The sequence below is a fragment of the Caloenas nicobarica genome, chromosome 7, assembly GCF_036013445.1.
Source record: "Caloenas nicobarica isolate bCalNic1 chromosome 7, bCalNic1.hap1, whole genome shotgun sequence".
NCBI lineage: Eukaryota > Metazoa > Chordata > Aves > Columbiformes > Columbidae > Caloenas > Caloenas nicobarica.
Genome location: NC_088251.1, coordinates 15,441,154 through 15,465,416, shown reverse-complemented (window position 1 = coordinate 15,465,416; position 24,263 = coordinate 15,441,154). Strand labels below are relative to the sequence as shown.

The following is a 24,263-nucleotide window of genomic DNA, read 5'->3' as shown; positions in this document are numbered from 1 at the left end:
AGCCTCACCCGGTCCCTGAAGTCGACAGTGGCCCCACTGTCCAGCAGCTTCTGCAGGATGTCCGTGTGTCCCTCCAGCGAGGCACGGTGCAGGGCGGTGCGGTGGAACTGGGGGATGATGCACTGCGTTGGCAGCCGAATCCATCCCCCCATCCCAGCTCGGCTGTACCCCTGTCCCAGAGGGACCAGCCACCACCAGCAGGCACAGGGCCCACAGTGGCAGAGTGCAGGCAGGGGATGGTCAGTGACTGTGGGGGACAGCTACCTCATCGCATGTGTCGGGGGAACCACCGTCTGCCAGAAACTTCTCGATGACAGGCATCTTGCCCTGGACAGCAGCTCGCAGGAAGGTCTCTGGCTCCACTGGACCCTCCTGGTGGCAGGACAGGCTCAGGGCTGGGGCATCACAGGGGCACAGGAGAGGGGACAACACAGGAGGATCCCCTGCCCTGCTTCCCTGGGGAGGTCCCCAGCTGGCAGGGTGACCCAGGGGCTGGTCCATGGGGGCCCTTTCCTAGCAGCCCCCTCCCTCATCCCAGGACCTCCCAACGTACAATCTCCAGGGGCTCGGGTGGTGGGGGGGGCTCGGGAGTGGCTGCCCGCTCCTCCCGGCGCTGCCGGCGCTGCTTGCGGAGCTCAATGAGGCGCTGAATGCTCCCCACATCAATGATCTCCCGCCGCAGGTCCACTGAGCTCTTCCGTACTCGCTCCTGGTGCTGGAGAGGGACAAGCAGCACCCCATTTGCCTTCTCTGCACCCAGCCACCCCTCAGCACCCCCCCCGCCCTGACCCCCCTCACCTTGACAGCCTCAAGGCCCCTGTTCCTGGGGCCACGGTGTTTCTCCTCCTCCAGCTCAGGTGTGCTCATCCGCTCCACGGCCGGTGGCTCCCGGACACCATCCTCTTTGAAGCGCTGGAGCAGCACAGGGGGGCTGCACAGTCCCAGCTGGGCACGGAGCAGCCCCACCACCTCCATCCCCAGCCCGCTGGTGCAGGTGGCTCTGGGCATGGCTCGCAGTTCACCACAGAGGTCTCCACGATGCCTAGCAGTCCCTGGGCTTGTGCTTGCCCACCTGCCCTGCTTGGCAAGCTGGGCACCTGCCTGCTGCTTGGCAAGAGCTCCCTGGTTGGGAACCTCATGCCCTTGAGAGCCCTTGGCCACCTTGCTGCCCCACCCCCAGGGTGGCAGGATTGGCATCAGATTCATCACACCCACGTCCCTAAGGACGGACAGAGCACAAGGCAGGTCCCTGTCACAGCCCAGGCAGGTCCCCCTGCCTATGGACCCACCTTCTCCTCCTCCTCCTCCTCTGCCAGTTTCTGCTCAATGAGCTCCTTGGCCCGCTGCACATCCAGCTCCATGTCTGTCTGTGATGCACAGCGCTGTGCAGGATGCGTCCTCTCCTCCTCGCCACCACAGGCAGGGAGCACCCAGCCCTGGCTCTCAGCACTGCCGGCGGCTCCGCTGGCCCTGGGGCTTTATGCTGCTGGCCCCTCCGTCCTGCAGCCCAAGGGCACCAACAGCTGTGGCTGCTCCACATGACTGAGGCAGCTTTGCAATGAGCTCACCCTCCTGCTTTCTGGTGGCCCTGGCTCACCTCCCCAGCCCCACACCCTCTTAAAGATACCCATTGCCCACCTGTGGGCTGCCCGGGGCCCCTGTGCTGTGTGCGGGGAGCTGAGGTGTGCACAGCCCATGGCAGCCAGTCCAGAAAGGCTCAGCAGAGTGGGTCCAGGGTCACTCAGGTCCTGTGCCAATGCACCCACCCTGGGCAGCCATGATGTTCCCCGCAGCTCCACTCACCCCATCCCCATCCCCATGCAACCAGATGCTGCAGCACCCACCAGCAGCTCCTAGGGCTCCCTGGGGGGTTGCCACCCACCACAAAAGGATGTAATGTGCCCCCCCCCCGCCCCGATCTCTCAGGCAGCATGTGACGGCAGGAGCCACAGCCGCTCCATGCCTCTTTGGAGGATGACCTCAGGTGTGGAGCATCCTGAGCAGCCTTGCCAGGGTCCCGGTGGCTGCCCAGCCTCCCCCACTGTGCACAGGCAGCCTGGCTGGCCTCACGTGGGGCAGAGCTGGCAGCTATTCCTGGCAGCAGGGACATTGTTCAGCCCTCCTGGGCTTTGCTCTCCCCCTTTGTAAGATGAGGCTAGTGTGGCACTGTGCTGGGACAGTTAATGCGCTGGGCACTGTCCTCTAGCACAGGATCTGAGGGAAGGACAGATAGGGACACATCACTGTCACCCTCCTGGGCAGTTCCCAGGGCCACTCTTAGGTGCCCTGTCCTGTGGATGACACAGCCTCCATCTGCAGAAAGGTGCCATTTTTGCCAGGACAGGCAATGGCAACTGCAAAAGTGACCTGGGACCATTCCCCTTGCCAGGGTGTCCTGCTTGGCCCCTGGGCAGGCACAGGCTGAAACCTCCAGAGGGACCACCAGGACAGGGAGATGGTGGCCCTGGGCCAGCAAGCAGCTGGGATGGTGATGGGACAATACTAGCAGCACTGGGGCAGGGTCCAGGCAGGCAAAGAACCATGACTGGTAGGACAGGGTCAGAGTGGCACCAGGGAGCAGAGCTGGGGTGCCTGGGCTCTCCTCAGCCATCCTGTGCCCATCCTGACATAAAAGGATGGGGACAGGAACCTCCTGTTGCTGCAGGTGACAACCAGCACCCCCCCGCCAGGGCCAGAGGAAGGATGAAAAGGCTTTATTGATAAATACAGACTATGTACAGAGGGGAGACATCTCCACCCAGCCCAGCACCCCAGGGCCTCCTGGCCAGGGGGAGCCGAAGCCCAGCAGGTCATGGCCTCTCCCCACCAGCACAGCCTGGCAGCAGTGCCCTGGCCATACTGACCCCCCCGGAGACATTTGGTCTCAAACTTCCTGCAGCAAATGTGGTACATGCCCATGTCCCCAGCCCAGAGGGGCCACTGTGGCAGCACAACCCCATGCAGCCCTTCTTGGGGGGGTCACCCGAGTGGGGGGCAGCCTGTGGGGGAAGCAGCGGCTGTCCCTGCTCTGGCAGGGCTGGGACACAGCACAGGGGATCCCTGGAGGTGCTGCTCTGCCCTCCAGCCACCTGCCCTCTCCCGGCAGCTGGTGCAGGGAGTCAGTTCCTGGGTTGCACAGGCTGGTTGATGATCACTTGCACAACATAATCCTTCTGGATCTTGGTCTCTTGCAGCCGTGTGCGGTCAGTGAGCAGTTTGCCGGAGAAGAACCAGCGCTGCCAGGCCACGTTGATGCCCTCCTGTGCCTGGAGCTGCTTTTTCAGCTGCCCGATGGTATCACTCATGCTGGCGCTCAGCCGCAGGTCCTTGCCGGTGGAGAGACGCACCTTGAGGGCGAACTCCCGTCGAGTGTTGGGCAGGGGCTCAGCCGGCTCTGCTGCCTCCTCCTCACTCCGCTCCAGGATCAGGTTGATAGGAGGTGCCAGGCAGTAGACAGGCAGCTGGTACCGGTTGCCCAGCTCATCATAGCACTCCGTCAGGGACCCTGGGGGTGGCAGGATGAGATGCTGTGGGTGGGCATCTCCATGGACCCCTCAAATGGGGATGGGACCACCCCAGGCAGCTGGGCAGAGCCCATCTTGCCTCACTTGGCTGGCCTGAGCTGAGCTGCATGGATGGCAGCTGGGAACCCCTCTCCTCTCCAACCTGGGACCCCAATGCGCTTGGACGTGGGGCATTCAGCACCACCGCACCCACCCCACCCACACCCCAATGCCATCCCTCACCGTGGGGTAGGGTGATGCTGGCTCCATCAAGGATGGCCTGGGCCAGGCTGTGGTCGTTGACCTCCACGGCATAGGCAGCTGCCTTCAGGGCATCCCAAATCTCCTTGCGGCCCTCAAAAGCAGGTGCTGTGTCCCAAAACTCGTCCCGCTTGCTGCGCAGCTGCCCGTCCGTCATGGGGTAGTCACTCTTCCACTTGGGACGCTCCTTCTTCAGGGGCTCATTGCGGCCTGGGAAGGGGGGGATGCTCAGCTGAGAGATGGGGCTCCTCCTTGAGCCCAAGTTCCCCATCTCCCCATCCCCATGGGTCCTGAGGATCCCTTTGCACCATGCACAACAGTGCCTGAGGGACCACCCTGCACAGCACAGGATAGTTCCCAAGGCAGCCAGGGGGAAGTCAGCTAAAATTAGCCCTGCCCAAGGTCCCACTAGCCCCACAGCAGCTGCCCCACCAAGTGACATCATTTGCCCCACAGGAGGGGCACAGCTTCTTGTCCCCATGCTAAGGGGACCATGCCCCTGCCCCACGAGGTGGCTGCAGGGCCTTGAGGCCCTTTGAGGCAGAATAGTATTTATAGCTTGGGGAATTAGCCAGGGAATAAGCCGGTGAGTTGGAGCGGGAAGGGGATTACAGGGGCTGAGCCGCAGCCCTGGCGGGGGGGCAGGACTTCTCCATCCTCTCTGCTCACCCCAGGGTGGCAGGGACCAGCTCCGGGCAAGACAGCAGGCACACAGCATCCAAAGCATCAGAGGGCATCACCAGCGTGGAGGGCTGCCAGCCTGCAGCAGTCCTGGCGATGGGCTGGGCTGAGCAGGCTGTCCATGAAACAGCCCCCAACCACGTCCCCAGGGATGCCCAGCAGCCCAGGACACAACGGCAGAGGTCTGGGCCACCCGCTGTGCCAGCCCCACACCATCATGCCAGCCCCACACCAGGCTGTGGGCCCGTGGGAACAGCCCCGTCCCATCAGCCCCACGGCTGGGCCGGAAGCATGGGGCAGGAAGGAGCTGTTGTCACTCCCAGCTGAGCAGGGGACAATGAGTGACAACAGCTCCTTCCTGCCTCCCCTCTCCCTGGAGCAGCCAGCCGGCACCCTTCCTGCGGAGACGGGACATAGGGGACGTGGAGCCTCAGCCGGGCAGGAAGGACGCCTGTGCCCGCACAGTGACCTGCCAGGCAAGGCAATGCCACGCACTCCAGCTGCTGGAGACAGTCACCACTGCCAGCTGAGGGCTGAGCCACATCCCCCAGGCAGCTTTTCCTGGACATGTGTGTGGTGACACAAGGCACTACACGACCTTTTTTTGTACCAGTCCTGTCTCACTCCATCCAAGACCACTGGAGCCAGCACAGCACCTGGCCCAGAACTGGACACAACATGTCTCACCAAACTGGGCGTCCCTACGGGGCACAAGAGCTCAGCTACCCCAGGGCTGGATGCTGAGCATCCCTGATGGGCAGCATCCTGCCCGCACTGGCATCCCTGGAGTAGCTAAGCCAGCCGGCTGCAGCCAGTGCTGCCGATTCAGCAGTCACAGTCCTGGGCAGGAGGGATTTGTAGCACTGCAGGACAGAGCAAAGTCGGAGGCAACACCTGCCCTGGAAGGGCGGCAGAGCAGCGGTCATGGCCAGCCTGAAGGACATGGCCAGGACTGCATCTCCAGGCTGCTTCGGCCACCAAGCCAGGGCACGCACCCTTACAGCAGGACTGTCATGCGTGGCAGGAGTCCCAGACATAACTGTCCCCGAAGCTTTGCTCATGGCAAAGGGAAGAGGCTGGCCCATGCTAGGCAGCAGGAGCAGCACCGTGGGGCCAGAGTGCAGCTGTCCCGTGCAGGCAGGCGTGCCCGGCAGCCTTGCCCAGGTAGGCAGGGGCTAAGCTTCATCTATTTATTGCTGCCGCCCAGCTGGGACCCACAGACTCTAATCACCTCCTGCTGCTCTATTCCTGGCCCCTTGTGCAACCCTCCACGCCTGCCCGCCACAGCAGCACTGCCGGACAGGTCCGGCCACTCGCTGCGCCCAGACTCGGGCCAACAGGATCTGGCCGGCAGCCTGCCTGCCGCCTGCCCTGTGCCTGCAATGTCCTGCCTGTGGCTCAGCCCCCCTGCGGTGCTCCAGTGTAGGGACCCCCGGGCAGGAGGATGCACCCTGGAGGCTCCTCTGCCCTGGGGTTCGCTCCCTGCTCGGCTGGAGCCCCAGGAGAGCCGGGCAGCCCCAGCCAGCAGGTCCTGGAGGCTGGCTCAGCCCCACAGGAGATGCCAGACAGATGGCACATGACACCGCTTCCAGCAGTTCTGGGTGGTCCCCTCCTGGGCCAGGCAGGGTTGGGATGCTGTGTGCCACTGGCATTCCTTGCTGCTCCTGCTGCAGCAAGCTGGCCACCCTAGGGACAACACTGTCACCTGCTGCAGGGAGCCCTGGCAGGACTCCTCTGCAGGGGGTCACACGAGCCCCAGCCAGGGCAGGAACTGGCCAGGCAGGTGGGCTGCTCAGCAGGGCCCCCGCAGCAGCAGAGGTGGGCAGGTAGAGCACCCCTCCCCACTGACGGCAGATCCTCGTGTGCTGGGACCTGCCAGGCTGGGGCAGTGTCCCCGTACTGCAGGTGAGGACAGCTGCAGCCTCACTTCATCCTCTACTACCTCCTGAGCAGCTCCCATGGGCTGGTGGCACCACACAGGCGAGGGCAGGAGCCAGCCTGGACACCGTGGCAGGAGGGACACGCTGCAAGAAAGTGGCAGCAGCTGCCAGGGGCACAGAGGCACCAGGAGGGAACTGTGACCCATCCCAGGAGAGCCTGTCAAAGAGTGAGCAGTGGTGATGGAGACCCAGGCCCTGCAGCCAGCTGTTGCCTGGCACAGGAGGGGAGCACTCATCCAGATGTTGGGATCTGACCGCCCCCCCAGCCACAGCAGCCCCGAGTTACGAAACGACAGCCCCACACCCCCACCAAGCTGAGCAAACAGCAGCTGCCAACCCCAGAACTCACTGACACCCAAAGAAAGCACCTGCACCCCTGGGGGCCAAAGTGTGCCGGGGTATGGGGCTGCAGCCCCAGGGGGAGCAAGGCTGCTGGCTCCATGGGGAGCCATTACCCTGACCCAAGCCAGCAGGGCATTCCCAGGGCAGGCTGGCACACGTGTAGCCTTGCATGGTGGGGAGAGCTCTGCATGGGCAATGGGCACAGCTGGACCCAGCTGCCACAGCATCTTGCACGTGTTGCCAGAGCAGCGGGCACCATCCCACGGGAAAACCTCCCTCCCTCCCGCTTGCATCCCAGCTGCGGGCAAGGGCCGGGCGTCCCGTCCCCGGGCACACACTTCCTGCTCCTCCTCTCCCGCCGCCTACCACCACTTCGCCAAAAACACGGTAATTACCGACTGCTATTGTACCGGCCGGGGAGGTGAGTGAGGGTAAGGCAGGCGTGATTCACCCCGCCGGCCCACGTTCCCTCCCCCAGCAGGTAGCCGTGCCCATCTCCGTGGCCTCCGGGACCCCCCAAAGCAGCATCCCGGGGAAGTGCCTCACAGCACCGGGGTATCTGGCTGCTGGTAACTCCAGGGAGCCGCGGAGCTGCACCGGCCTCCCCTGCGCCGCCGCTGCTCTCCGGACCGGCGCAGCCGCTCCCCGCTCGCCCCATGGCCGGGTCCCCGGCACCCACAGAACCCCGGGGGAGTGGGGACGTGGCTGTCCCCGTCGGTAGCAGCCCGGTGCACGGGTAGCACCGACCCTAGGAAGGCAAGGCGCAGGCAGGGACCCAGCGTGCTAGGGTACACTGCCGAGCCCAACCGGGGGCACCTGTCATCCTGCAGCCCCTCTGGAACATCCCCTCCCCGGAAAGAGCCCGGGCTCGGCAGCGCTGGGCAGGACGTGCCGTGCATCCCGGCGCTGACCCTGCAAACCCCCCGGCGCGCCGGGACGGGAGCCGCGGTACCTGCCGACTCCTGGGGCCGCACACCGGACCAGAACCCCCGGTGCCCGGGAACCCCCGGGGGCACAGAACGGCTCCGGGGGTGTGCACGGGACAAACCCCCGCGCCCACGGACTGCGCCCCTCTGGTGTCCACGCTCCCCCATGCCCACCACCGGTACACGGGACCCCCACCCGGTGCCCACGATCCCGGGGGTCCCCATGCGGGACGGCCCCGGCGGGCTCGGCCCCCCTCACCTGCTCGCTTGCGGGGGTTCCCGGCGGCGGGCCGCTCCCGGCGCTGCCGCCCCACGCATCCGCCCATGGCGGGGCTCAACGGCGACGGCGCTCGGCATGGGGCCGGGCCGGCTCTGCGCCCGGCAGCGGGGCCCGACGCCGTGCAGCCGCGCCGCCCGGCTCTGAGCGCCGGGGCCGCCCCGCCGCCGGAGACACCCGGCGCCGCGCCCCGCCCCCCCAGGTACGCATGTGACCGCCCGCACCGGCCCCGCCCACGTACGCGCGCCTGCCGCCGCAGCGCTTTTGTCCCCTCCGGCTCGCCGTACGCGCCGGCCCCGCCCCTCCGCGGCCCCCCCCGCTCCCGCCCCCCGCCAGGGACGAGGGCTTGAGGAGGGGGCGCTCCCGCCGCGCGCGTGCGCTGTCACCGCCCGCGGCGCGAGGGCCCCGCGCATGCGCACGGCGGGAGGGCCGGCGGCGGTGTCCTGCGCGCGGGCTGTCATGGCGGCGGCCGCGGCCGGGGATGCGGCGGGAGCAGCGGTGCTCGCCGCTTCCGTCCGCGACTTCGTGGCCGGGCAGCAGGACGGCTGCGCCGCGGAGGTGGCGGCAGGTACCGGGCGGGGGCGGGGCGGGGCCGGGCCGGGCGTGGGCACGGCGGTGGGGCTGGGCCTGGGGCGGGCGTGGGCACGGCTGGGGGGCGGTGGGGCGGGTCGTGGGGATGTGGGGCTGGGCCGGGCCCAGGCCCGACCGTGCGGCAGGGCTTGGCAGGGTGTGGGGCAGAACGTGGCCATGGGTTGTGGGGCAGGGCCCTGCAGCTGTGGGCTGGGCATGAGCAGGGGGCTGAGGACTGGGGGCTGTGGGGTCGGTGCGGGGCGTCAGCCGGGGTGGGGGCTGTAGGGTGAGGCAGACGGGGGGGTGGGTGGCTGCGGGGCTGTGGGGAGCTGGGGTGAAGGCAGAGTTGTGGGGCCTGTGGGGTGGGTCGGGGTTTTAGATGGCTGGTCTAGAGCATGGGGTGAGATTGAAGGTGCTGGGTCAGCTGGGGGTGCCAAGGGCTGCCCTGGAGCCAGGAATGGGGCTTTGGGGTGGGGGATGTGGTATGTGAGCTGAGGGGAGCATGAGGCTGCAGGCCCTGGGGGCTTGGGGTGCAGTGGGAGCTGCTGTGGGTGGTACTGGGTATGGCTGTCTGGGGGGTGGCCATGGCTGAGAAGGTGCTGGTGGGAAGGGAGCTGCTGGCCTTACAGAGATGCTGCGGGAGACAACTGATGTGCTGGCTTTGCTGGCCCTTGCTCTGCAGCCCAGGCTCTGACTGCCCTCTCTATGGTTTCTCCTCTTTCCCTGGCAGGGCTTGAGGCATTTGATCCTCTTGGATAATTTGTCTTTCTGCTTGGAGCACCGATTTGGTGACCTTGTTGTTTTAGGCAACTTGCATCTTCAGGAACATGACTTTTTTTAAGGATAAAGTGGCACGTTTGGGTTTCTAGGCAGTGGCTTCAGCATGTTTTGGAAAGGAGTTCAGAGAGCAGAGAAGGACTACATAGGCTACATTACACAGGAGGGTAGCTTATAGACCTTTCCCGAGACTGATGAATTGTGAACTGATCCATGGTATCTTGGTGATGAGATGAGCTGGCAAAACGGGAGGGTAACCTGGTGGTCCGTGTAATGCAGGGTGAAGAAAATGTCAAGGAAATCTGGAGGAATTCACTAAACTGTGTGACATTCAAGATGTTGCAAGAGAGTTGCACAAAGCCTCTGACATATTTGGGATAGAGCAGGGAAAGATAACCTTACGGCTGCTGATGTCATCTATGGTCATGTTACAGAAGTCCCCAGAGAAAGCTTTGTCTCTTCAAAGATGTACAAAGAGAAGAGCTGCCCCCGCCCTCCCAGCTCTTGTCAGCTGTATGGCGCTTGTGACAAACCTACCTCAACAAGCGAGGGAGCCGGCAAGTGTCCTTTGGCCCCTCTGACCTCGTACAGAATCACACATCAGAAAGTATTAACTTGCAACACGTATCCTTGAGCGAAAGGGCAGGTTTTTTCTAACCTTGTGGCCGTTGTGCAATTGCTGGAAGAAACGCATCGAGCTTCTCCTGTGTGTTGCTGAGCACTAAATTGAGGGTAACTTGGCAGGTGGAAGAAAGGCCTCGGTGCTATCACAGGCAGCTCAGGCTGCACAGGTCAGTGGGTGGCCGAAGGAGGTTGTACTCATTTTTATTAAAAGATCGGGAAAGAAAGATGCTGCTATTACAGGAATCCATTGCACACTCTCCGGGAATGCTGTGCTCACATTTTGAAGGTGTGGGGGAGACAAGAATGGAAAGCGTGTGGAAGTGATTGATGTCTAGGCCACCTCATGAAAGGGGGGAGGAAGTGTCAAGAAGGGGAGCAGATTGATTCCAAGCAATAATGCAGCAAAAGCTAAATGTCTTGCTCCTGGTTAGCCTCTTGGACTGCAGGAACACCAGAATAGGAAGGCAACCCCTCCTGGTAAAGGGAGTGCTGAGATTCCGGGTGCATAATTAACCTTGGGAACTTGCTGCTGCCAGATGTGGGGACAGAAGTTTCACAGGCTCGCCACTGTGCCTGCTGTGCTGATGACGCAGGTCCGATTATAGCTGTGCTTGCGCTTCAGCCGTGGCCTGTGTGGCTCTGCCTACGAGCAGGAGGCTGCACTTGCAGGTCAGGCCTGGTGTGGTCACACCACAGAGGTAAAGCTGGTCACAGCCCTGGGTCCCAAAACAGAGTGAGTTCTCTCGCCATAGCTGAGTGAAGGGGCTGCTAACTGCAGGAGCATCAGTGGCTGATTGTGGTTTGATCATTACACCTCAGCTCTTTCCTGTTGATTAGGAAACCAGCAGCTTTGTGTAGATGCTGCTTTTGGTCTCTGAAAATGCAGAGAGGCAGAGTGTTTGGCTGCATAGACAGCATTTGTCTTGGACCTTCTCCGCGGTGGTTCAGAGGCACGAGGGCTTTGCAGGAGCTTGCAGAGCGGGATGTTGGGATGCTGGTGTGAAGGGGCCATACAAGGTTTCCCGGCAGCTCACTCTGCTTTGTGCCAGTGCACAGCACCCGCTTGCTGTTGCACTGTTGTCCTTCTGCAAGAAATTTTGCCAGCACCGTATGGTTGTCACTCAAGGCATCCCCTGCTCAGCCTGTGCCTGTTGACTCTGTGACCTGCTGGCTTTCTCTTCTTTCTCGCAGTTCCCCTTACCTGTTCTGTCCATCAGTCCGGGCTCACACTCCCTGCTGTGCCCAGAGGGACTGGAAGCTCTGTCTCTGGGGTTGGGGCTGCCTGCTGTCAGAAAACACTGTCATCCCTTCTCCCATCCCCAGAGACTGCTCTCTGATGAACAGCATGGCTTAATACTGGAAATAATTGTTTAGGGAGAGCCAGTAAACGCTTGCAGCAGCAGGAGACACTAGCTGAGACAAGACCTGGGAAAGCCTCAAATGAAACCTGTAGGATTCTGAGGGAGTGGCTGCCCTGTCAGTCATGTAGGCAAGACTTCAGCAAGACAGAGGGAAGAGCAGGGCCCTCCGGAGTACCCAGAAGTGCTCCTGGGCAAAGACAGTGAGTCTCAGTGACAGGAAGGTGCTTTTTTTGAAAGCTGTTTTCTCCAGGTAGAGAGTGAGGGGTGCTGCTTGTTTCCCAGCAATGTCCTTTGTCACCTGAGGTGGAGGTCAGGGGTCTGAAGGTAAGGCAGTCCTTTCCCTCCCACCCCATGTCTGACCATAGGGCACGCACAGAGCTTTCCTACTGGGAGGGTGGCACATTGGTGGTGGGTGGTGGGAGTGGAGAACCTGCCTTTCTGCCAAGGCTCTCGTAGGATGCAGCAGGTCCTTCCCAAAGCCTCCTGAGGAGTGACTCTTCCCCCAGTTGAGTTGCAAGAATGTTGAGGCAGGAGGTGAGTGAAGCAACCTGACGGGGTGTCTGAGTCAGAGCTGGAAAGAGGCTCCAGGAGTGCCAAAGCTTCATCTTCCTCTGACCACAAAGCCGCCTTTCTCCCTGCCCTCCATCTCGCAGGGAGTTTGTGCAGGTCTTGCTCAGCACAGCATGGAGGCGGTGGAGCCAAGGTGGGGAGCTGGGTGATCACTAGTGCCTGGGCTGTTTGCTTGGCCAGTTCTCCCTTGGGAAGCACCTGCGGGGCTGCCCTCTGTCTCCTCCCAGCTTGCTTACATTAGGGAAGTGTTTTTTGGCCTCTCAGCAAAGCGGGTGCAGCCAGGCTGTGGGGAGAGGGTACAGGCAAAGTGCAGGCGAGTGTCACTGCTCTCAGCTCTGATCCAGTCAAGGCAGCACTTGGTTCCAGATGTGTTTGCAGGCAGGGCTGGAGGCAGCTCCAGCAACTAAGCGCACATGGCTCCTTTGGTATTTAGCGAGGTGCCAGCACCTGGCCAGCCTTTCCTGCTGTGATGCTGGGGCCCTTCCTGGTGCTTCTCTCCAGTGCTGAGCCTGACTGATGGTCTGGGGGTCTCTGTGGTTCACTCTCTTTACGTCCTTTCTCCAGGGGTGAAGGATGGAAGCTGGACTGTGCTGCAGCTTGTGGAAGCCCTGGGGTAAGAAAAGCCTTATATATGTTATATAATGTATATGCAGAGAAGGTTCCTGCAAGGAGGGACAGTGAGAAGGAAAAGTGTGCCGTTCATCCAGGATGAGCTGGCGTCAGCACTGGTGACACACAGCAGCACACAGGCCTGCAAGGATCTGGTCTGCTCGCAGCACGGGGCCTGAGCGGTGCTTTGCCCTCCTAGGACTTGGGAGCTGTTTGGGAAAGAGCAAGGCTGAAGCAGCTCTTGATGTTCTCCCAGGGCCGAGGAGGGGTGTTGTGGCAGGCAGCAAGCTGCAGGGCACTTCTCAGTTGGGACTGTCCCATCAGGAGCTGTGTGAGCACACAGCTGCACATCACCATGTCACGAGTTGGCTGGCACTCAGCTTTCACTTCTGTCTCTGAGCTGTCATGGCCTGGGACTCGGGCAGGCTTGTTTCTGCCAAGCTGGGGGCTGGGTTTGCCTCACTGTAAGAGGCTTTGCCCTTTTTCAGCCCTTGTGATCTTGGGAGCCTGAGTTGCAGGTGCAGAGCATGGTGCAAGAGCAAGTTCTTTGGTCCAACTTGGGAACTTGGATTTATTACTGCATGGCTCTGGGGCTGGGTGCATGTGTGCAGCATGGGTGGGGAAGAGGGGTCTGTTCCCACCATGCTGACAAGTCAGGCAGGGTTGGGCTGCTTCCCCCTTGCCCAGAGAGTAGCACCTCTTTGTTTTTGTAATGTGTCTGCTCAGGATGTGTGTCCTGCTTGGATGTCCCTGCTCACAACAGGCCTCTTGGGCTTTCTTCCCACTTTGATTAGATCTTGCCTGGAGAACACAGATCCTCGGATGCGAGGGCGAGGCATCCAGCTGCTGTCACAAGTCCTGCTCCAGTGTTACTCCCACCTCCAGGAGAAGGAAGGTAAGGGCTGCTCCGAGCCCTGGAGTGGCTGCTGGCACGTAGGGGACAAAGCCTGTGCCACTCAGGTGTCTGTCCTGCAGTTGGCAAAGGGATTGATTTAGCACCGTGACAACTATGTACGTGTCTCTTGAGTCAAAGTCCAAGGAGGGCACAGGGCCTCATGCTGCGGCCTTTTTGCCAGCCTCACCACACAATTCGGGTCACTCCCTGAATACGCCAAATCCCTGGGCTGCAGCTGGTGCCCCTGGCAGTGTGTGGGTGTTGCACACCCAGACATGCTCAGTGCCACGTGGGACGCCTTGGGGACACATCTGCATGTCAAAATCCTTGGGTGGTGATTCAGCGCAGGAAAACCATCGTTCACAAAGCAAGTCACACCGCAGCCCTACAGCCTGCCCAAATTAGTTTTGGGGAACCCTGGGAAGGAGAGGGGATCAGCATAAGGATGAGAGTGGAGTGGAGGACCAGGGTGGGGAGAGGAAGATGCCCCATTCGTAGAGGCAAGAGGGTTTGGCTGTGTGAAATGCTCCATAGCAACTGACTGGCGTCAGAGAAAGCCAGTAAGCGCTGCCAAACTTTGACTTGGAGCTGAAGGCCTTGCTGATGGATAGCTGAACCCATGCAGGCTGGCAAGGCGGGGGGCGGCTAGTGAGTGAGGTGGAGGAAGGGAAAGATGGAAGTAAAAGGTGCTTAGTCCTTGGCGTTTGGCTCTCTCTAAGTCTCAGACTGGTGCCAGGCAAGGGCCGAGAGCAGCTGTGCAGAGAGTATGAACAGACTAGCTACTGGTGTACTGGTGATGGCTGTGGTGGGGACTGGGGTGCTCTGGAGGGGCAGCCGGAGGTGGGAAGGTTCAGTGGGGATGCCTGGCAGAACCAGGGCAACTGAGCAAGGGGAGTGAGATGGGTTAGAGCTAAGTCAGCAGGAGCTCTGGAGGGCCAGAGCCAGCTCCCTGGGAGGGCACAGGCAGCTGCTGTGACACCCCCAGCTGGCCCCGTCTCCCTTCGTGTCCCTCCTCACGCAGTTCACGTCTCAAGCGCTGCGTCAGGCTGCCTCCTGGGGGGGTGAGTTTCTGCAGCAGCTGTGGGCGCAGGATGCTGCTACCAGCTCTTCCAGTCTGCTTCCTGCTGCCCCTCCCCAGGGCCGGGGTGTGCAGGCGCCCGTGGCCGTGACTCAGGGGCCAGGAACGTGTTGTGGAGCCGAGCAAGGAAGCCGGAGCTCCTGCTCCAGCCCTGTGCCCCACCCCAGGACATCCTCAGCCTCTGCTGAGCAGGCAACTGCTGCTTCCCCGCTGGTGTCTGCACCCACGTGTCCGGACAGGCCAGGGCAAACACCTCTCGGGTGGCTCCAGCACCTCTGCAATGGCTGGGGTGGGTGCTGCCACACTGCAGTCAGGCGTGGGTTGCTGATGGGGGGAGGGTGAAGGTGTTGGAACCAGGTGAGTGCACACAAACGTGGCAGTTCGTCCTGTTCACCACCATGAGATGTGCTTGCTCTTCATCTGGCAGCTGATTTTGGCAGAGCTGGGGTTGGTGCCCAGCAGCTGTGTTTCCTGGGACTAACGCAGCTTGGTGTCTGTTTCTGACAGTGTTGCATCTGGTCCTGTTCTATGAGAACCGGCTGCAAGATCATCACCTTGTGATCCCCTCGGTGCTCCAGGGACTCCGAGCACTGGTGAGCTGAGCCCCCAGCCCGCAGCACTGGGCTGTGCTCCAGAACGGTGCTGGGGAGGTGCAACGCCTGGGTACAGGTTGGAGCAGCATGTTGAGCAGGGCCTGGCTGGGCTGTCGGCTCCTGCCCAGCAGCATTGCCCTGTCTCCTGCTCCTGCTGTGCCCCCGGCAGAGGGGTAGGGGAGAGGAGGCTGCCGTGATTCCCTGCCCCGTGCTGGTGCTGGGGCCAGGACTCCCATGCCGCTCTGGGGAGCAGCACAGACGACGGGCATCTCATCCTGTCCTGTCTGTGGGGGTGGTGAGCTCTCTGTGGCGTAGGACAGGAACCTGCAGCTGACTGCAGTACAGAAGCAGGAGCTCTGTTGTGTGGCTGCCATCATCATTTTCTATTTTCACTTTTCTTTTCCTGTCCCCAGAGCATGTGTGAGGTGCTGTCCCCAGGGCTAGCAGTGTCTGTGCTCAAAACCATCTTCCAGGAGGTACATGTGCAGGTGAGCAATGTGATTTCCCATCCTCTTGTCGTTGCTCCCCACTGCCTGGGTGTCTGGGGATAGACTGTCTACCCGGAGGACTGAGCGCATTTGGTGGCAGTGCAGCGTAGCATATCCTTCAGCAGCAGTGCAGTGCTCCTGCAGAGCTTAGGGACAGCATCTCACTGCAGAGCAAGAGGCAGATGGCAGCCAAGGATCTTGTTTGGCCCTTGTCCTTTCTTCTCTCAGTCCTGGGGGAGTAATTTCCTTTGTTTTGTTCTCCAGGCTGTGTTTAAGTGCCCTCAGCACCCAAATTCTCCTCCAGTTTAAGATTGTTTATGCTGGCAGGGCCTTGGGCGGTATGTGTGGCCCTGGTGTGACTGCGATGGTGCATTTATGCAGTGATGGACACAGTCACACTCAGGTGCCGTTGCATAGGCATGTGCGCACTTTGCATGTGGTAAATGGGAGCTGCAAGCCAGGAGGCAGCAGCTGCGTTGCTGGGGGTTCTGCCCTTGGGTGGTGGGTAGCAATGCTGCTGTGTGCGGAAGTTTGTTTTGATTGCTCTGCTCTTCCCTCCAGTCCCTGCTGCAGCTGGACCGCCACACAGTCTACAGCATCATCACCAACTTCATGAGCACCAAGCAGGAAGGTGAGGGTGCAGAAGCCAGAACCACTCTGGGGTTGTCGAGGTTGGGAGAATGCCTCACTTTTGCCTATTCCGAAGGCTCTGTCGCTCTGCCTGGGGAGAGCTGGAAGAGCTGTGGGACTGGGGAAACCAGTCTGATTTCATGCCATTTTGATGAGGCCCGTTGTCCTGCATCTACTCACACTCCTTCTGTTTGCAGAGCTGAAGGGCCTGGGTGCTGACTTCACCTTTGGCTTCATCCAGGTCATGGATGGGGAGAAAGATCCCCGCAACCTGCTGGTGGCCTTCCAGATTGTGCGTGATCTCATTGCCAAGAACTACGCCCTGGGTGAGCCTGTGCCTCCTGTACAGAACTGAACTGGGGACATGTCACTTTTCTTTGAGCTGTTGGATGGGTGGCCCTTGGGTATGGCCAGGGCTGGGGTTATCCCTGTCATGCTTTAGGAGGTGCAGGGCCAGGCTGTCGTGGGTGCTAGACATAGCTGCTGTGCCTCTTTTGCCCAGCATCTCTACTCACGTCCTCTGTCCTTTTCCTGCAGGTCCCTTTGTGGAAGAGCTGTTTGAAGTGACATCCTGCTACTTCCCCATTGATTTTACTCCAGTGAGTGAGTCTGCCCTGTGCCACAGCCTGTTCCTTCTGGTGTTTTCTCAGGGGATTGTGGCCCCTCCAGGGGATGGGAGGGTAGGGTGGGCAAGAGTCTTGGCTGGGCAGTGTTTAGCTGCGATCAACGGTACCCAGGCTGACAGGCCCATGCCAGCCTGGCTGCAGTGACTGGCATTGCTGCTGCCTTGCTGGAGATGAGATGATGCAGCCTTGGCTGATGGCTGGGTTGGGAGGTTTCCTGACCAGTGACCTACTCTCTCTGTTTCCCTTGCAGCCCCCTAATGACCCTCACGGCATCCAGAGAGAAGACCTGATCTTGAGCCTCCGGGCCGTACTAGCCTCTACGACCCAATTTGCGGAGGTGGGAAGCTCCTAGGGGGTTCTTGAGCACCGCACTGTTCTCCGAGCACAGGCTGCATTTCGTAATGCTGCAGCTCCCACTGTGGCTCTGTGGGAAGGGAACAACTAGGGGCAGGAGCCCACACTTGGGCAGCCCTGTCTCCTGCTGGGCTGGGCATGGGGCGGGTGCTGATGCTGACACCCTGGGGAGGGGCTGCCTGTTACTAGTGTCCCCCCACCTCTGCTCTCCTGTCAGAGGCTGAGCTTGCAGCCATGCAAGGCCGTGGACAAGGTGATGCAAAGAGGGGGCTGAGTCTAAATACTACCTCTCTCTGCAGTTCCTTCTCCCTCTACTCATTGAGAAGCTGGACTCAGACCTGCAAAGTGCCAAGCTTGACTCCCTACAGACTCTGGTAAGGAGGGATCCCCTCTTCCCTTCAGCCTAGAGCTGGCCTGTGGCAGCAGCAGCAGCCACCTCTGGGCCCTTCTTCCTGCCAGATGGAGACTCCCTTGCAGAGCCACAATTTCCAGGGTCCTAGTTTGGCCTGCATCACTCTTTCTTCTTTTTCTCTCCCTTGGGTGGTTTGTGCAGTTCAGTGTGAGCCTGCCAGAATAGGAAGTGTCCCTGCTCTTGTGTTGTCCCAGTACTGGCTTCTCTCTGATGCTTTCTCCTGGTTCCCTCTTGCAGACTGCCTGCTGTGCCATCTATGGGCAGAAGGAGCTGCAGGAATTCCTCCCCAGCCTCTGGTCATCCCTGCGCAGGGAGGTGTGTACTGCAGAGCCCCTAACAAATGCTCCACCACAGCTGGGCTCCTGCTGAGCAGGAGTTCACAGCCAGACCAGGTGGGCCCCATATCTCCCAGCAGCCCCCACCTTGGACAGCCCCAGCTTAAAACAGGAGGGGACAGCCCAGCCCTCGCAGTGTGCCCCTGGGGCGTGGATGTGCCACACTGCATGTTTGAAGGATGTGGGAAGCGAAGCGGGAGCCTGAGCCCTTCATCCCGTGTTGAGAGTGTGAAGCCTGCAGTTGTGGTCAGCACGGAGCTTGGCTCATCCTACGGCCTCTTCTGCAGGTGTTCCAGACAGCAAGTGAGAAGGTCGAGGCGGAGTGCCTGGCTGCTCTGCACGCCCTCTCTGCCTGCCTCTCCCGCTCTGTGCTCAGCTCTGACACTGAGGACCTGCTGGACTCCTTCCTCAGCAACATCCTGCAAGGTAGGTAGCAGAGAGACCTCCCCTGCCCCGAGCCTGCAAAGCATGCTTCTGGATAGAGATCTGCCCTCCTCTTCTGTTTGAAGCCGCTCTTCTCTTTCCTAGCTCTCACAGCCACTGTTGGCTTCTCCAAGGGAATTGGTTGTAGGAAGGGAGGAGAAGGAGGCACAGTGGAAAATGTCTATTGGGTTTAGTTGCTTTCCACTCTGCTGGGATTGGGGCATCCACGGCTGTGCTATGGGCTTGAAGCTGGGGGAAGGAGCTTTGCCAGGGAGGCTGTGGGGCAGCTCAGAGCTGCGCCCCGGCAGCACGTCCCAGCCCAGAGATCAGCTGCGTCCCTGCACGTGAGGCAAAGGAGCTCTGCAGCTGACACCCAGCCTGTCTCAGATTGCAGGCACCATCTGTGCGAGCCCGACATGAAGCTGGTGTGGCCAAGTGCCAAACTTCTGCAGGCAGCAGCGGGCGCCTCCCTCCGCGCTTACCACTGCGTCACCCACAATGTCCTGCCCCTGCTGCTGGAGCAGTACACCAAACACCCGCAGGTGAGGGTCATCCCAGGCTCTGCCATCACAGGCTGCAGGGCTGAGCATGCCTGCTGGCTCTGGCAGGCATGGTGGGAGCAGGATATGAAGGTGGACATCCTTCCCTGGCTGGGCACCCTCTGTCTCCGCGGCACTGGGCTGAGGCGTAACTGTGTCCCAGCAGTGATGGTGATCTCGGTTATGCCTTTGTGTCCCTGCAGAGCAGCCAGAGGAGGACAATCTTGGAAATGCTGCTGGGCTTCCTGGAGTTGCAGCAGAAGTGGGGACATGTGGAAGAAGGTGAGGCTTGCTGGTCCCTCTGGAGGCACCTGTGTCCCAGGGGGCTGCTGGCTCTGGCCCCTCCTTCCTGTGTACTGACAGAGAAGGAATGCTCACTGACCTGGGCGGCTGCATGTGTGACCCTCTGCTGTGTCCCAGGGACTTGGTATGATTGGGTGTCAACCAACAGGGCCCCAGAAAGGGTTTGTCACGTGCTGTGGTGGTGGCTGTGTGGTGACAGCCAGGCGCAGGCAGTGACTCTGTGCCTCTCTCTCCAGATGAAAGCGCTCTGCTGTCGCTCCAAGGCCCGGTTTGCTCTGTGGTGTTCTCAGCGCTGACGGACCCCAGTGTGCAGCTGCAGCTGGTCGGGATCAGGGCTCTGACTGTCCTGGGCTCCCTGCAAGGTTGGTGCCTTGTTTCCTTTGGGGAGGCAGAGGGAGGTGTCATCCTGTTCTGAGAGACACTGTGCCTATGGCTGCTGGGACATCCTTGCCTGCTGCCTGTAGGTGCACAGGAGCAGTGGCAGCATTTTATACCCAGGCCATCAGTTCCAGGGATACTTAGTCTCTCTCTTGCCTGTTTTTGCTGGGCACCTTGTATCTCTGGTGTTTGGCGTCCTGCTGCGTTGCTGTTAGCCTGGTGGAGGGGAAAGGATGCTGGCCAGAACACAGTCATCTTTGCCTTTGGCTGAGGGCAGGATCCCTCTACGGTTCTTCTTACAGGCTTCCTGTCTCCCTCTGACCTGGAGCTGGTTGTGGATCACCTCATCCGTCTTGCCTTGTGTGAGGAGGATTCCCAAAGCAGGTGAGGGGCAGGCTGGCACCACTGCAGTCACCCACCATCTGGGGAGAGGAGCGAAGCCTGGCCTTGCTGCAGAGAAGGGCTGTAGTTGGGGGGCAAGGCACAGGAATTGTCTGAAGTAAAAGACCATGTGGGTGTAAGAGCAAAGGGATAAACCATGCAGTTTCTGGGCTGGAAATCAAAAAGTCTGGGCCTGTCAAAGCTGCACTGTGTGCTAGTAGGGTGAAAAGGGCAGATTGCTGAGAAATGGTTTCTGGAGGTACCTACTGGCCCAGATCTGCACAGCTGTTGTACAAGTAGCCCAGGGTTTGCAGTGTTCACATCACCCCTTCTGCTGTCTTTTCCCTTGGCAGTGAAGCGGCGATGGAGGCAGCTGGATCTCTAGCCCCCATCTACCCAAAGGTTTTCTCTGGACGCATGGTACCCAGGCTTGAAGAGGAGCTGCAGTCAGGTAGGGCTGGCAGCCTTGGGAAGGGAATGATGTCTGCTTTAGGGGTGAAGCTATCCCCGCTCAGCTCCTACCAGGTGTTAGGGCTGTGCCATGTGGCATAGGTGGGTGGCTCTCCTTTGGGGCTTCCCGGTGCAGGCACTGTGGTACTGGCACAGGGAAAGCTGTGCCTGGCGCTGGCAACCAGCCAGCCTGGCCAGGATCACCCTTGAGGGGAGGATCTGCCCAGCCGTGGCGTGGGCAGGGTGCCTTGGGCCTGGCACGGACTGGTTCTGCTGTGCTGCTTCACACCATCTGGGTGTGCAGCATCTGGGCCCTGGATGCCCTTGAGTGAGGGGGTCTGGGGTCACCCCAGCGCCCCTCTGAGGTGTATTCCCTCTTCAGAGTGGGAAGAGGAGAGCTCCGGGGAGCCCCACTCCCCGCGGCAGCGTTGTTTGCAGGCCCTGGCAGCCGTGTCCACCCACCCCAGCATTGTGAGGGAGACCGTCCCTGTCCTGCTGCAGCATCTCCGGAAGGTGCAGAAAGGTAATGCAGCCCATGGCAGGCAGCTCCATGGGGTGTTTCTGTGCAGGAGCTGCCTCTGTTACCAGGGGTGGCTGGGAGAGAGAGGGGATGGCAGTGGGGTGAAGAGCCCAGGGCTGGGCTCTGAATCCTGCCACTGGTGTGGGAAGGAGGGGGCTGCATTGCCCCGGGGTCCCGATGCAGATCCAGGGGGATGCGTGCTGTGGATGTTTGATGTGACCATGACTGTGCCCTGCAGAGAGCAAGGCCAGGAGCCGCCAAGACATGGTCTCTGTGTGCCAGAGCCTGCACCGCGTGGCCCTGCAGTGCCAGCAGGACGAGGAGAGCTGCTGGTACTTCCACCAGACGGTGGTGCCCTGCCTGCTGGCCATGGCCGTGCAGGCTGCCATGCAAGGTAGGTGTGGGACTGGAGGGGAGAGCCGACGGCTCCCTGGGCTCTCTGAGGTCCCTGACCCTGCAGCCAGCGCTGCTGCTGCCACCCTCTGGCAACCGCGAGCCCTTGCAGCCGTGCCCAGGGGCCGGTGAGGGTCAGGGGGCTGTGCCTGCCTCTTCCTCTGGGCAGTGGGCTCCAGCGTGTCCCTTTCTTCCCTCTGCCCACAGAGAGCACCCACCTGCTGCTGGGCAAGGCACTGTTAGAGGAAGAGGTGCTGGCTGCCATGGTCCCTGTCATCAGCGCTGCCACCACTCACCTGAGCCCTGAGTGAGTGGTGCTGGGTCAGGGTGCTGTTCAGAGGGACCCTACACCTTCTGGGAGGTACCCCAGAGCTCTCTGCTGACCCTCCCAGAGCAGCACATTGCAATGTCTGCTTTCTTTCAGGCTGGCTGCACAGAGCGTGTCTCACGTGGTGCCCCTCTTCCTGGACGGAGAGGTCTCCTTCCTGCCCCAGAACAGTTTTCCCTGCTCCTTCCAGCCCTTTGAGGTATGTTGGGTGGTTGGGGCTGGGATGCCGGGACAGGGGCAGGGAATGGTGATGTTGGCACAGGCTGGCAGCAAGGACCATGATGACATGAGCATTGTTCTTGCCCTGCAGGATGGGGAGTGCTTGGAGGCACAGAGACGCCTGGTTGCCCTCCTCATGGCCTTTGTCTGCTCCTTGCCCCGCAACGTGAGTTGGTGGGGAGCAGGGTGGGGAAGGGGCCCTGACCAAAGTGCCCGCCTGCTGGGGTCCACAGCAAGCTTCATGGGCAGAAGAACGGAACAGATGTGGCCCCGGGTTGTAACGTGCTACGTCTCGTCCAGGTGGCAATTCCTCAGCAGGAACGGCTGCTCCGGGAGCTGCTGGCGCTGAGCTGCTCCTGCAACTGCCCCTTCACGGCCACCACAGCTGCCAAGTGCTTCGCAGGGCTGGTGAACAAGCACCCAGCAGGTAAGGGGGCTGGGCAGGATGCTGTGGGTCCCTGCCCACTGCTGGCGGGGAATGGCTCAGCCTGTCCCTTCTGTGTCCCCAGGGCAGCAGCTGGATGAGATCCTGCAGCTTGCAGTGAACAGGATGGAGCCCGGCCTTGCACAGGGCCCCTGCCGAACGCAGGCGCTCACCCTGCTGCTCTGGGTAAGAGCCACCCTGGGTGCAAGGGGGGCATAGCCAAGGGGGGCCCAGGCTGCTGCTGACTCTGCTCTGCCTGCACAGGTAACCAAAGCCCTGGTGCTGCGCTACCACCCCCTGAGCTCCCGCCTGACAGACAAGGTAAGCAACAACGGAGTGGGTGATATCAGAGGAGCCTGCCCGCTCCCCCCGTGCCCAGCTGGGTCCCCCCAGCGGCAAGGCACCCTTTCTCAGGGCTCTCTCCCTCGCAGCTCCTGGGTCTGCTGGGTGACGCAGAGCTGGGCGCCGCCACAGCTGACGGCTTCTTCCTGCTCATGGCCGAGTCACCAGACGTGCTGCACAAGGGCTGCCACGCCGACGTGCGCATCATGTTCCGCCAGCGCTTCTTCACCGACAACGTCCCCAAGCTGGTGCAGGGCTTCCACGGGGCTGGTCCCGGTGAGTGGTCACCCCCAGCCTGGTCTTGCCATCCCATGTGCCCCCTTATCCAGGGGGCCTGACCCAGCATCCTCTCCCTCCCCTGGCTGCTTGTAACCATCTCTGCTCTCCACAGATGTGAAGGCCAATTACCTGAAGGCTCTGTCCCATGTGCTCAACCACCTCCCCAAGCCCGTGCTGGTGACAGAGCTGCCCACGGTGAGAGCCAGTTTTGGTGTGTGGGGAAATGTGGCAGTACAGAGCGCACAGCTGGGACTTACTCATGTCTCCTGTATCCTCCCCACCTGCAGCTGCTTCCCCTCCTCCTCGAGGCCTTGTCCTGCTCAGACCGCGTGGTGCAGCTCTCCACGCTGAGCTGCCTCCAGCCACTGCTGCTCGAAGCCCCCCAGATCATGAGCCTGCATGTCAACACACTGGTCACCAAGTTCCTCAGCCTCACCTCGAGCCCCACCATGGTGCGTGTGTCCCCTCTTTCCCCCTCCACACCCCTCTCCCCTGCCCCTTCCCCAGCCCTCAGCCCTGTCTGTTCCAGGCTGTCCGCATTGCTGCCCTGCGCTGTGCCCACGCGCTGACCAGCCTGCCCACAACAGTGGTAAGTGCTCCTACAGCTGCCAGCTCCTGCATGTAGAGGGGCAAGGGCGTCCCAAACCTCCTCCTGGGGTGCAGCCAGCACCCACCTTTCTCACCAAGAGTCCTTTCTGTCCTACAGCTGCTCCCATACAAGGCCCGCGTTATCCGGGCACTGGCCAAGCCTTTGGATGACAAGAAGAGGCTGGTGCGGAAAGAGGCAGTGGCAGCACGGGGGGAATGGTGAGTGCGTGTGGCTGGAGCTGCTGGGGCACTGGTGTGTTGGGAGTGTGGCTGATGGCACCATCTCTGTCCCCACAGGTTCCTGCTGGGGAGCCCGGGCAGGTGAGCGTCCGGTGTCCCCTCCCTGTGCCAACTGACAATCTGACGAGGCCCCTGCTAACCCGCCAAGCCATCCAGCTGATGCCACAGACCCTCAGAGCCCATTGGTGCCCCGAGTGCTGGGGCTGGAGCGTAGGGGCCAGCAGACAGCACCCCTCACCACAGCACCCTCCTGGCACCCCTGCCCTCTTCCCAGCACCCGCCGGAGGGAAGGAGCTGTGCCGCTCGTGGCTTGCCCAGCCTCTGCTGCAGCCAGGGACAGTGACGGACAGACTTGCTTGTCTGAGTGGAGAGGGCAGGCCTGCACACACACATACAGTGTGTGGCAACCCATGTTGCCAGAGGAATAAATATATCTGTTTTGGTAATGCTGCGGGGGTCTCCGTGCAGCCCAGGCTGGGACTCCAGTGCCCTTCCAGATGCTGAGTTGCTAAAGGTGCTGCTGGTTACAGGCCCGTACTCCTCTTTCTATATTGAGAAATCACAGGGGTCCCTCTCCTCCCCTGCACCCCCACCAGGGAAAAGA

At 61.3% G+C, this 24,263-nt stretch overlaps 3 protein-coding genes across 6 annotated transcripts in view; 1 reads left to right on the top strand and 2 right to left on the bottom strand.

The window, feature by feature from the left end:
* Nucleotides 1-1,500, bottom strand: part of R3HCC1L (R3H domain and coiled-coil containing 1 like) — a 79,091-nt gene extending 77,591 nt beyond the window's left edge. The window contains exons 1-5 of one of the 2 annotated variants that reach the window (XM_065638506.1): nt 1,290-1,482; nt 799-912; nt 554-715; nt 265-372; nt 9-107 (exon numbers count right to left, since the gene is read on the bottom strand). In XM_065638506.1, the coding sequence (XP_065494578.1) occupies nt 9-107; nt 265-372; nt 554-715; nt 799-912; nt 1,290-1,361 (555 nt within the window). In that variant the 5' untranslated portion in view covers nt 1,362-1,482. Of the gene's footprint in view, nt 1-8; nt 108-264; nt 373-553; nt 716-798; nt 913-1,289 lie in introns of both variants that reach the window. The other variant, XM_065638507.1, reaches the window with a different exon arrangement.
* A 1,193-nt stretch (nt 1,501-2,693) lies between these two features.
* UBTD1 (ubiquitin domain containing 1) lies at nt 2,694-8,084 on the bottom strand. The gene is made up of 3 exons (XM_065638860.1): nt 7,913-8,084; nt 3,747-3,974; nt 2,694-3,505 (listed from the first exon to the last, which is right to left on the bottom strand). The coding sequence occupies exons 1-3, from the start codon at nt 7,977-7,979 to the stop codon at nt 3,120-3,122; spliced, it is 681 nt and encodes a 226-aa protein (XP_065494932.1). The 5' UTR covers nt 7,980-8,084; the 3' UTR covers nt 2,694-3,119.
* A 275-nt stretch (nt 8,085-8,359) lies between these two features.
* On the top strand, nt 8,360-23,845 carry MMS19 (MMS19 homolog, cytosolic iron-sulfur assembly component). Of its 3 annotated transcripts, XM_065638637.1 has the most exons (31): nt 8,360-8,498; nt 12,397-12,445; nt 13,236-13,336; nt 14,922-15,007; nt 15,421-15,495; nt 16,057-16,126; nt 16,323-16,451; nt 16,663-16,724; nt 17,002-17,088; nt 17,405-17,479; nt 17,755-17,832; nt 18,140-18,278; nt 18,663-18,817; nt 19,018-19,096; nt 19,354-19,479; nt 19,798-19,879; nt 20,230-20,327; nt 20,709-20,849; nt 21,085-21,240; nt 21,447-21,546; nt 21,664-21,766; nt 21,878-21,952; nt 22,087-22,213; nt 22,296-22,396; nt 22,475-22,531; nt 22,642-22,828; nt 22,944-23,026; nt 23,119-23,283; nt 23,361-23,420; nt 23,538-23,638; nt 23,717-23,845. In XM_065638637.1, exons 1-31 carry the CDS (start codon nt 8,390-8,392, stop codon nt 23,742-23,744), a joined length of 3,084 nt encoding a protein of 1,027 aa, XP_065494709.1. In that variant the 5' UTR covers nt 8,360-8,389; the 3' UTR covers nt 23,745-23,845. The 3 variants fall into 3 exon arrangements, with proteins under 3 accessions (XP_065494709.1, XP_065494710.1, XP_065494711.1); XM_065638638.1 differs by lacking the exons at nt 8,360-8,498; nt 12,397-12,445; nt 13,236-13,336; nt 14,922-15,007; nt 15,421-15,495 and having other exon boundaries at nt 16,054-16,126; nt 16,367-16,451; XM_065638639.1 differs by lacking the exons at nt 8,360-8,498; nt 12,397-12,445; nt 13,236-13,336; ... (6 more) ...; nt 17,405-17,479; nt 17,755-17,832 and adding an exon at nt 17,848-17,909.
* The last annotated feature ends 418 nt before the right edge of the window (nt 23,846-24,263 follow it).

What these genes read in the sequence shown, in the direction of transcription:
- UBTD1 (XM_065638860.1), bottom strand. Translation starts at nt 7,979, where the DNA reads ATGGGCGGATGCGTGGGGCGGCAGCGCCGGGAGCGGCCCGCCGCCGGG. An exon ending in GAACCCCCGCAAGCGAGCAG is followed by an intron (nt 3,975 to 7,912) that starts GTGAGGGGGGCC and finishes CCCCCTTCCCAG; the next exon opens with GCCGCAATGAGCCCCTGAAG. An exon ending in CAGCATCACCCTACCCCACG is followed by an intron (nt 3,506 to 3,746) that starts GTGAGGGATGGC and finishes TGCCACCCCCAG; the next exon opens with GGTCCCTGACGGAGTGCTAT.
- MMS19 (XM_065638637.1), top strand. Translation starts at nt 8,390, where the DNA reads ATGGCGGCGGCCGCGGCCGGGGATGCGGCGGGAGCAGCGGTGCTCGCC. An exon ending in CGCTCACCCTGCTGCTCTGG is followed by an intron (nt 22,397 to 22,474) that starts GTAAGAGCCACC and finishes CTGCCTGCACAG; the next exon opens with GTAACCAAAGCCCTGGTGCT. An exon ending in CCAGCCTGCCCACAACAGTG is followed by an intron (nt 23,421 to 23,537) that starts GTAAGTGCTCCT and finishes TCTGTCCTACAG; the next exon opens with CTGCTCCCATACAAGGCCCG.